Source organism: Synchiropus splendidus, chromosome 3 (genome assembly GCF_027744825.2).
Source record: "Synchiropus splendidus isolate RoL2022-P1 chromosome 3, RoL_Sspl_1.0, whole genome shotgun sequence".
Taxonomy (NCBI): Eukaryota; Metazoa; Chordata; class Actinopteri; order Syngnathiformes; family Callionymidae; genus Synchiropus; species Synchiropus splendidus.
In genome coordinates this window covers 12,505,419-12,515,922 of record NC_071336.1, presented here as the reverse complement: position 1 = coordinate 12,515,922, position 10,504 = coordinate 12,505,419, and the positions used below count along the sequence as shown (strand labels likewise).

General features: G+C 41.3%; 1 protein-coding gene across 3 annotated transcripts; it reads left to right on the top strand.

The window, feature by feature from the left end:
- Positions 1-230: 230 nt before the first annotated feature.
- LOC128756076 (gastrula zinc finger protein XlCGF57.1-like) lies at positions 231-10,486 on the top strand. Of its 3 annotated transcripts, XM_053860265.1 has the most exons (6): positions 231-3,969; positions 4,443-4,481; positions 4,710-4,958; positions 6,213-6,353; positions 8,135-8,736; positions 9,528-10,486. In XM_053860265.1, the coding sequence occupies exons 1-6, from the start codon at positions 3,906-3,908 to the stop codon at positions 9,573-9,575; spliced, it is 1,143 nt and encodes a 380-aa protein (XP_053716240.1). In that variant the 5' UTR covers positions 231-3,905; the 3' UTR covers positions 9,576-10,486. The 3 variants fall into 3 exon arrangements, with proteins under 3 accessions (XP_053716240.1, XP_053716238.1, XP_053716237.1); XM_053860263.1 differs by having other exon boundaries at positions 233-439; positions 8,135-10,486; XM_053860262.1 differs by having other exon boundaries at positions 233-3,969; positions 8,135-10,486.
- The last annotated feature ends 18 nt before the right edge of the window (positions 10,487-10,504 follow it).

Genomic DNA, 10,504 nt, shown 5'->3' with positions numbered 1-10,504 from the left:
CTACTACTAGTAATAATAATAATAATAATAATAATTTACATAGCACAGTAAAGGCATGAAGCACAAGATGCAGTGACACAGAATTAAAATCAACACAATCAACAGGATATGACACACAACATTAAAGACAGATAAACAAGGCATAAACACGGAGAAAAATGCTTTGAGACAGTGACATAACAGAGAAACCAAAATTCCCACCAAAGAATCCAGTGAGACAACATCACTTGAAAGTCAGTCTGTAGAGAGATTTAAAAAGAAGGCACAGCCTCAGCCACTCTTGTGTCCTCAGGCAGACTGTTCCAAACGGCGCTCTGGCAGAAAACATTCGGTCCCCCTTTGAGTTCAGCCTTGACTTTGGAACAACTAAAAGGGCTCTCTATGAGATCTATGACCGTGAGGTGGCTCGAGGACGGTTAACATTTCTAACCGAGCTGAGGTAAGCATGGAGCTAAACTGTGACAAGCTCTCAAAGATATTAGTAACATCTAGCACAGGAAGCAAGTGCAGAGAAGCTGAAACTGGGCTGATGGCGACTGTTAAAGCCAGTTAAAGGTCTAGCAGGAGGCGGGAGAGAGACAATAGTCAAGGCAAAATTACAGTCTAGCTCCACTTTATTGCGCATTTGAGTATTGAAATGATTTTGACTTGTTGGAAGCAGGACTGTTTTCATTTTTTTTCTTGTTTGCTTCTAATGAAAAGGCTGCCTCAAGGTAGTCTGAATGTCATGAGTTCGGTGTGCATGCTGACCATCACCTGGCTGATCTGACACATGAAATGTATTCTCACTTCAAAATGTTGAGATGAAATGTGAAAAACTAGAATGTGGCCATGATGATGCTTTGGGTCAGTTCTGTGCAATGGACGACTGGAAACTATACTGGGACTATATTTTTCACTGAAAACTGGCCCCTTCTGGACTTCTTTTGCGTTCATTTGCCGGCCACTGCTAAGACTATGATTCTCTCACACCCACACTCCTCTATCACTAATCTGGGAAACGGGGAGGAAAAGAGAATCAATGGTGGCACACATAGGTGAAAGCTCTGATAATTATCTTCCAACAACCACACATTTATTCCATGAAAAACCACGACGGTTTCCTGAAAAAGGTATCAAAGATGTGCCTTTTATTTGAATAAACTAAACAAACTATAGCCAGCTATGTGAAAATAGGGAAATGAAAACCTTGAAAAACATAATAGAGATGACATGCTTGTGACACCTCATGTGTCTTTGAATTATAGACAAATAAAAGAATCATTTAATGTTGATAATTAAATGTGGTCGCACTGGTATGGTGCGTGATGTATTCATGAAAAGCAGAGCCACTAAGCCAGTAAATCCAGTTGTATTGTAGTCAAATAATTCTTCACAGTGGAGTTACAAAAAGATTTGAAAAAAGAAAAGAATACATAAAATGAAAGCTTTAACATGGCAATAAGATGTAATTGGCCAAAAATAAACTGTTAGCTCAGAAACAATCCATATATTTTTTCAACATACATCAGTAGTTCCAAATATTCGACGCTCTCATATTCACCCTTCTGTTTCATTCACATTTGTCGTGCCTGCCTGAACCTCAGATGGAATTTAAGGTGCCTCTCCCTGGTCTGCTGTCCCTCAGTTTGTCTTCTGCCAGTTTACACCACCTGTCTCTGGAGCATTGTCACCCAAACTCCCATGTACTATCTGCCCATCCTTGACTTCATTTCTGCCTTCACCGTGAAGCCATTTCCCGTTGCAGTGAGGCCCACTCCAACCTCGTAGCACTGTTATCACGCTTCGTTGCATTTAGCTCCTTCTTAACACAGGTATTAAGTGCTTGACAGTTACTGGAGGATATTCATTTCTGGTCTGCTGGCTTTGTAAGTGCTATGTGTGCCTGAGAGATCAGAAAAGCAAACATTCAGCCGCAGTGTTTTGCAACAGCTTCTCACAAAATTGTGCATGTGACAATGTGCACTGCTGAAAAGCCAAATGGTGTAACAGAATCTATAGTGTGGCCTGAAATAACTTAAGCACGGACTTCTTTCTAATGCGAAGTTTATTGTTCTCAGTGGAGGCCAGCGTCCCACATTGTTTCCATAAGACATCCTGTTTTATTAAAGCAAGTGAGTTCAGATACATACTAGGCCAGACGTTTGGCATCAGACTAAAAATGTAACTAATATGTCCTATTTTTCTTTATTTTGTTGTTTTTCTTTTTGTCACCACCACCACTTCAGCAGTGAATATATCATATTTTTGTTTTAAGACATAACATTTTCTTCTTTTCATTGGCCATTATTGTTTTTCTTGTTCCTCAAAATGCATTGAAGGAATACTGAAAATATATTTTGAAACAAATTGCCTTTTTATCTTGAGCGTCTAGGCCATAGTTGATTTATATTCAAACCAAGTGCATATGAAATGAAATATTTCAATAGGTCTCATGGCATATTTATTCCATTTATTCTCAGAACCGTTACGGTTTATCATGTGGCCCTTCAGGAAATTTAATTGTGTATCTCTGTTCTTGCCATTTGGAACGAATGACCTTCTTTTATAACTGCTTTTGGTTTATCAGCTTGGCATCATATAACTATGTTCTTAAGACAAACACATGGACAAGACTTGAGTCACATGACAGACTTGTAGGTTTGTGAGGTCACAGGGACATACTCTTGTGGTTTTTCTCCATTGTAGCTCCAAAGAATCTGGGGAAATTAAATGGCCTCATTCATAGCAGTGACTCAACAAAGCATTTACTCTCTGGTGACAGAAACATTATAACCTTTCAAATGTGCAATCTGTTATGAGCCACGAGTGAAGAAGGGTTTGTTGCCAGTAAGTCTCAGCTGCGAGCATGTAAAGTCATTTATACAGTTAATCTAGTATTTGAAAATTACTCTCATTGGCGGAAGAGGCAGAAGCTAAAATGTTGTGATTGTTTTTACATTGTGCGAACGACATGCAAGAGATTAAAAAGTGAGATGCATCTTCTCCGAGTAGAAATTAGTTTTCAGTTTTCCAGACTTTCAGTTGTGATGCGAGTTCCGACGTAAAGAGCTCAAAAACATCTTCTCTGACAGAGGAATGAAATGGAATCACCAGTCTCAGATAAAAGAAGTGATCGAAAGTCTCGGGGAAGTGTGTTGATTCAGTACGTGAGCCATCCACACAGTGTATGACTTCTGCTTATTTCTTTTGTTGAAATTGGATACAAACTGAAGGAAAATGGACAACAGATACAGCTGATCTCCTATGGGTTGTACGATGAGTCACAGGTTGATATGGATGACAAACAAATTCAGGAATAGACTAGTTTGTGTGTTTGTGTCATAATCCTGTGACATTAAAGGCTTTCACTAATGTCAGCCTAGAAATGTAATGTTTACTGCAAGTATAGTTGTTTGAAGGAGTTGGATGGTTTTAACATTGTTATTCCATTGTGGTTTTGCTTGTTGTTATCATTGTTATTATGATTTTTTTTCAGGCACATTAAAATGAACGCAATAAAACGGGTGTTCCATATGTCAAGTAGTTATATATCGCCATCTAACGGTTCCTACTATATTCCCATTACATCAAAATGCTCTTCTCCCAAACTTTGTTAACATTTTAGAAATAGGTCAGATTTTACAACTTAAAATGAGCAACATACTGTAAGTGGTATAACTTACAGTATGTTGCTCAATTTGAGTCAATTTGAGTTAAAACATTTTATTTGGAACATCGAACAAAAGATTAAATGTTGCTTTGCCGTCAAATAAAAAGGTGTTGTACTTGTTTGTTGCACAATTACTGGCTTATAGTTTTTTTTCCTGAATAACCTAAACGACTAAATACGATAGAAGTAATGCAATACTCCGTTCGCATTTTTTGACGGGGTTTTGTCCTCACCGGGTTGCCGTCACAACGTGATGTTGCTACATGTTAGCATTATTTGTTTTACAGCGAGACCCCGAGGAGCAGCGTCTCGTACAGGTATGTCTGTGTCATATCCGTGGTCAAAAGTCTTGTGCAAAGACGCTAAATTAAAGACCATCTTTTTCTATGAGTCCCGACTGGTGGTGCCCTTATCGAAGGTAAAAAACAAAAAAAGTTAGCCTTATTTAGGAAACAGTATTGCTACCATGTTTTGTCTTTTTTTTTTTTAAATAAAATAAATTCATGGAAACAACCTCTTTCTGTTAAGAACGGAGTCGTCAGAGTGATCAGAGAGAGATATTTGCCAGGTGAAGCCATACAGGTTAAACCAACAATAACAAACGAGTCTTGTCTCCATTCACTCTGCACTATCACATTACACATTTGTCCTTTTAAAAAATCCTGATGCCCTAAATCCACAGTATGTTTGAATTCTGTGTTGTTGTCTGTGTTGTATTCTATCGTTGCAAAACTGTCATTTTGCCGAAATGAAGTCAATAAAGTGGACCATTGCTTTCTCCTGGTTTCAGCCACATTGGACTCCTTGGCTCCAAAGATGGATGTGGATGGTGAGAGATATGACATCACATTCAAGATCGGATGCCAAATTCATCCCAAGTACCAATATTGTATATGATACATTTGGTGGTTGTTGACACCCTCTGAAAAAAAAACAATATAAAAGATCCAAATTAACTTTCCTTCCAAGATGTAGTCAGAAGCAGCTTTGCCTGGCTGTTCATGAACGTGAACATGTTAGCCTTAAATTGACAGTTGATTTTTTGTTTTTCTTACAGAGTCTTTGCAGCTTCCAACAATAACTGCTCCTGTGGAGGATTGTAAGACAGTGGACCTACTTAATGAAGAGCTGGACCAATACACCAGTTGTCAGGAGAGAAAAGAAGAGCAAGTGCTGACCACAGACTTGGCTGAAACTGAGATCTGGTCACAGAGCAATGCAGAGGAACAGTACCCCGGTCAAACTGAATCAGATGAGGAGGATGTTAAGCCTAATGTAGAAGATCTGGCAGCTGCTTTTCTCAAAGGTATGTTGGCTCCTTTCACCTTTTTCTTAGTGGTAAAAAAAGACCAGATACCTTTGATAAGAACGGTCACCCATTAAGTATTGTGTTTATTTGACTGTTGTTACAGTGCTGTTTTTTTTCATGTTTACTGCATTTTGAGGCCAAATCTTTTGAACTCTCAGTCACAGAGGTGGTTGCTGAGGCTCTCAGCCAGAGTTGGCTTGTTAGACATAGCTGTGCCGATGAGACATTTCAGATGTAACCATCTGACTCGGATATTCTCAGAAATCTCATGATTTAAACTAAGTTTCTTCAAATTTTCATGACCATAATATGTAAACTACAATTGTCGCTGTGATATCAGTTTTACCACTAATAAAGTTTTTATCAGCCCGTTGTGAGTCAACGGTAGATAGTGGACGCTGGAGTCAGTCTGCTGACATCATACACGTGCACGTTCCTGAACACTCCCTGACGTAATGTAACTAGTATTAAGTACAAAATGATTCTTCACTGATGGGAGACAAAAACCCAACTCTGCCTCACTCGCTGCTTTTCATTAGTTGTGTCTTGTGATACTGTGTGTGTTCCTCTATATATTGCTCAAATCTAATCTCCACATCTTTGTCCACCCTGCTCAGACAGTAGATGTAGATCAGCTGCGTTTCCTCAACACAAATCTGACACAAATGTGCACTCTGAGTTATTGAAGAGACTGGGTTCATTGTGGAAAAAAAATCATCCATGATTCCAAGAGAAAAGCAATTTCTGTTTGTACATAACTGTTTCAGTAATCCACCTCCACAAATACGTTGACTTTTCTTTCTAGATATTTATTGCTCTATATGAGAAGTGACATGCCTCATTGCAAAGTGTCCAGTTACATTTTTCTACAGACTTACTGATTAATGATTTTCTGACTATTTAGTTGCTTTTGTGTTGCATTGTCGATGTTGGAGAATAGCTACGACATCATTGGATTTCTTTTGCTGAGCGCACAGACCATCATGTTGTAAATTATGGGTCTGTTTCAATATGAAAAAAACTTGCCAGTTTCATCTACTACTACTATTTAATTCACTGTCTTTACCTCAAGCCAAACTTATAATGCATCTATTTGAAAACAAAACTACTCCATATAACTTCTCTGAATCGTATAGATCCTCTGAAACTCCTCTGAGAAGCTTTAGTGCAAAGCATGTATAGTGCTTTGACTTGCAACTGATGTGTTTCAATATCATTGAGGGGATTTTTTTCTTTATTCTCTGATTGCAGGGCCATCGGAGAGTGTGTCCATCCCCCCTCTCAAATGTTTGTCCATCTGCTTGCCTGACTGCTTGAAAGATCCCTCGGTGATTGCAGCAGCAGGGGTCATCTATGAAGATGCTGCTCTCATAGAAAGCTCTGACTTCCAAGGTAAGTGTTCCCATTGTCTGCATTTGAATTATGAAAAGCAAATTGTATGAAGAGCAAAGCCGACTTTCCCTTGTGCCTCACTAGCTAACAACTACCGTCTTGTGTTTTTGTTTTTGCTGAATGCTTCAAAAGATGGTCTCTGGTTTCTGTGAGGCCGTATATCATGTGTCATATTTTGGGTAAATGAAGTATGCGTGCGACAGCTTAATATTTTTAGCACAAATGACCAACATACTAAAATTGATCATAACTGTGGTTATACACAGTCCTCTCTATAATTTAATATATTCAATGAGAACAAAATGACCAAGTACTTTTTTTGGGCTCAGAAATTTGTGACAGGTTGCATTGTGTCTCCTAAACAAATCCAGCTGCAAATATGGAGCCTGATGTAGTTTCAGTAGTCAATAATGTGTCTATGTGTCTGTGTTTCTTTCTAAATTTCTACTAAATTGAGGTTTAAAACCGCTCCAGTCGAGGAGATGAGTGAGGCTGTGTTGTGTAGTAGGCATGACTGATTCAGATTCTAAAGACGGATATTCATCCTCAAATGAATGTTTTGACTCGTACAGTATGAGAGAGAGAGTGCCACTGCCTCTGCTTGCCATGTGACAGCGCATCCGTTCACCATGAGTCCACTTGTAGTGCATATTGGAGCCGATGCTTCATAGTATAGTGGGAGTTTGGAGAAAAAGAAAACAAAACGCAGGGAATGATGGCTGACCCTGGGGAAAATACACTGCAGTTCATGTTCACAGTTCCGCTGTAGACGACTGTGATGATGCCCAAGCCATCACCATTGTTGCTTCAGGGATGAGGAAGAAAGTGTCCAGTGGATCAGATCAGTGTTCAGTGAAGACCACTCCGATCATGACCGAGACATGATTGAGACTGGAGAGTATCGAGACCGAAACAAGACCACAACATTTGGAGATCAAGACCGAGACAGTAGATATAAGGAGTCTCAAGCTGATCCATAAATGAGCCGCAGTCGATGAAGGCACACCGTCTTCAGAAACCTTATTGGTGTTTGGATGTCCTCTTGATAAGTTATGAACAAAAACATGCACTAACTGTGGCCCTTCTGTGGATCAGTTTCAGACCCTGGATGGATGTTTAAAAAAACACAACAAACTTGAACAAAAGGCCAGAATTCCTCTTTTATCGATTGTGACAGTTTTCCCTTTCGGTCTCGACCGTTCTTGAATAGAGATCCGGAGTCCGCCCAGTCGGAGACTGAGACAAGTCAGAGTTTAAATGAACTACACGAGACCCTACACAAGTTGTCTTGAGACGGGTCAGACAGACATCTGTGAAAGGTATATAAATCACTACGGCTGCCGCTGAGTGACGTCATCATATTCCACTTACATGAGTGAATTTACCTCCATGCCAAACATTGGGTCACACTGAAGATTCTTCTCTTTGTAGGAAACATTTATCTGTAGCCATTTTCAAGCTGTAGCCTTTTGAAATGGTGACGTCAAAGTGGAATACTTCATTGAAGGAACTCACCCAAAGGGTTAAATGCTTGTAAACATCTAGCCATTCTCGAGATACAGCCTTTTCAAATGCTGACATCGAAGTGGAATACTTCATTGAAAGAACTCGCCCAAACGGTTAAATGCCGGTAAACATCTTGGCATTCAACATAGAAACATCTTGAAACCTCAGCCCACCACCTGCTTTGCAGGATTTGTGTTTCTATTAAATTCAATATTCTCCCAACATGTCGTCTCATTGAATCCGTGCTGACTACTTCTAATCTTTTCTGCTTTCAGATGCACCACCTAAATCCAAACCTTTCAACTGCGGCCATTGTGGGAAGGCTTACGCCAGTCGGTCTCACCTCCTCAGACATCAGGACTTTTTCTGCAGTTTGAATGTGTGTGACGAGGAAACGGAGGATTTGGCTTCATTGTTTCAATGTGACACATGCAGCCGGAAATTCCGAAGTGAAAAGCAGCTGAAGGCTCACAAGTGTTCCAGGAATGGGGAGGGTGAAACATGCGGTCTGGTGCCACGGGAGAGGTCTCATCCCTGCACTCTATGTGACAAGAGCTTCTTCTCGTCTGCCAACTTACAACAACACCAACTCACCCACACAGGGGAGAGATCGCACAACTGCACGGTGTGCGGAAAGAGTTTTGCCAGGTTGGGAACGCTGAAGTCGCACCAGTTAGTCCATACAGGGGAGAAGCTGTTTCAGTGCGAGCAGTGTGGCAAGAAGTCTATTCGGATGGGTGACTTGAAGGTGCACATGCTCACGCACTCCCAAGAGCTCCCGTTCACCTGCAACTACTGCGGTAAAAACTTCCGGCAGGTGGCCAAGCTGAAGCTCCACCAACGAGTTCACACTGGCGAGAAACCGTATCAGTGCCAGGTGTGTCAAAAGCAGTTCAGTCACCAGCAGTCACTCTCTGTCCACATGTTCACTCACACGGGGGAAAAACCTTTCATCTGCTGCACGTGTTCCAAAGGCTTTGCGGATAAGAACAATTTAAGAAAACATGAGTTGATTCATGCAGGGATTAAGCCGTACTCCTGCTCTTACTGTTCGCGGGGTTTCCGTCTGCATCACCAGATGGTTTTTCATGAGCGCACACACACCGGAGAGAAGCCCTACAAGTGTGGCATCTGCCAGAAGTCCTTCACTCAGCATTCAGGTTTCAAAAGACACCAGCAAATCCACGAGCTAAAACCCCACTCTTGCCCCCAGTGTGGCAAGAATGTGACCAGTCTTTCTGGTCACCAGTGTGAAATCAGTGCAGAAAGGCCACACCAGTGTCCGCAATGTAAGAAGGGCTTCTCTCATGCGACGAATCTGGCAAAGCATATGGTCATCCACACTGGGCATAAACCGTACCCGTGCACAGAGTGTGGGAAGCAGTTCAACGACAGAAGCAATCTCAGAAAACACATGCGTATCCACACCAACGAGAGGCCATTCGAGTGTGTCACGTGCGCAAAGCGATTCAGGCTGCAGCACCACCTCACGCACCACCTGGAGTCGTGTGCAAATCGACAGAAAACAACAGATAAGGCTCACACAGAGACAGGGCTTAGTGTTGGGTAAATGAGGCGTCATGACACAATGACACAGTGTTGATACTGGTGCGCCGGCGCATCGGTGTCGCGGGACCAATCACTAATGGGACTCCCTTTATTCACCAGGTGCTTCGTTCAGCCGCCATCATTGTACATACTGGATCATGTGGCTGACGTGAGTTTCAAGTTTGTAATTCTAAATCCACAAAACAAAGTAAATTTGCCGACCTTTGTCATGTTTTTGTGAATATAGTGTTCGTCAAATAAAAATGATGGCAGCGTCCGTGTGTGTGAATCTCTTGCCGGTTTTACCAACACAAAGTTCAAAGCCAAGATCTTTCCTGACAAGCCCCTTATAACCCCATGTATTCAGCCCCTCGATCCCACCAGTCCAGTTCAGTGTGACCATGAAAAGCACGATGCACACAATAATACAGATGGTTGACTAATTGATACTCCTCAATGTGTGGTCTGGTAAGCGTAAAGAAGATGACCTCTGAACTTGGTTGGGAACGTTCCGTCCCCTGGTTTGTCTACTTTGTGGTACTGGCATTTCTATTTCATTCTTCAGTTGAGTTCAGCTTCATTTGAGTGTGCTGCTTACAGAGTGCAAGTGCAACACGTTGCATGCAGGTAGGCAGCTACAGGGTGCAACACGAGCTGTGCCAAGCGTAAGGCTGCCACTAGGTGATAGTTGTCAAGATATTACTTGACAAAGGCCTTGCTTGACACTTACACGCAGTAACAATCCACACAATGCATTTTTAAAATGAACTGACAAGAAACAAAGAACAAAAGGTAGTCATTGAGTCGGCTTCTGTCACCATGGATAAAGAATGGAGAAAATAGAGGATCGGCTCATGGGTTATGTTTGTAGACGGCCATTTCGTCACGTTGGTCAACGTTTTGGAAATCACACATAGAACATGATGACAGTACTGGAAGCAAAGGACTGGAAGTGTTTCCATTTCTGCAGAGTCAGAGGCTGGGAATGCTAATAATGCCGTTTGATGTTTTGTGAATATGTCTGTAATGCTGATGAGATAAATAAGCATTTGACTGATGTCACCTAAGATGTCCCATTTCAGTAAATGTTTCAGCAA

Excerpts from the sequence above, each read along its gene's own strand:
- LOC128756076 (XM_053860262.1), top strand. The coding sequence starts at position 3,906 with ATGTTGCTACATGTTAGCATTATTTGTTTTACAGCGAGACCCCGAGGA. Across the intron at positions 3,970-4,442 it reads AGGAGCAGCGTCTCGTACAG|CCACATTGGACTCCTTGGCT; the intron begins GTATGTCTGTGT and ends TCCTGGTTTCAG. Across the intron at positions 6,354-8,134 it reads AGAAAGCTCTGACTTCCAAG|ATGCACCACCTAAATCCAAA; the intron begins GTAAGTGTTCCC and ends TTCTGCTTTCAG.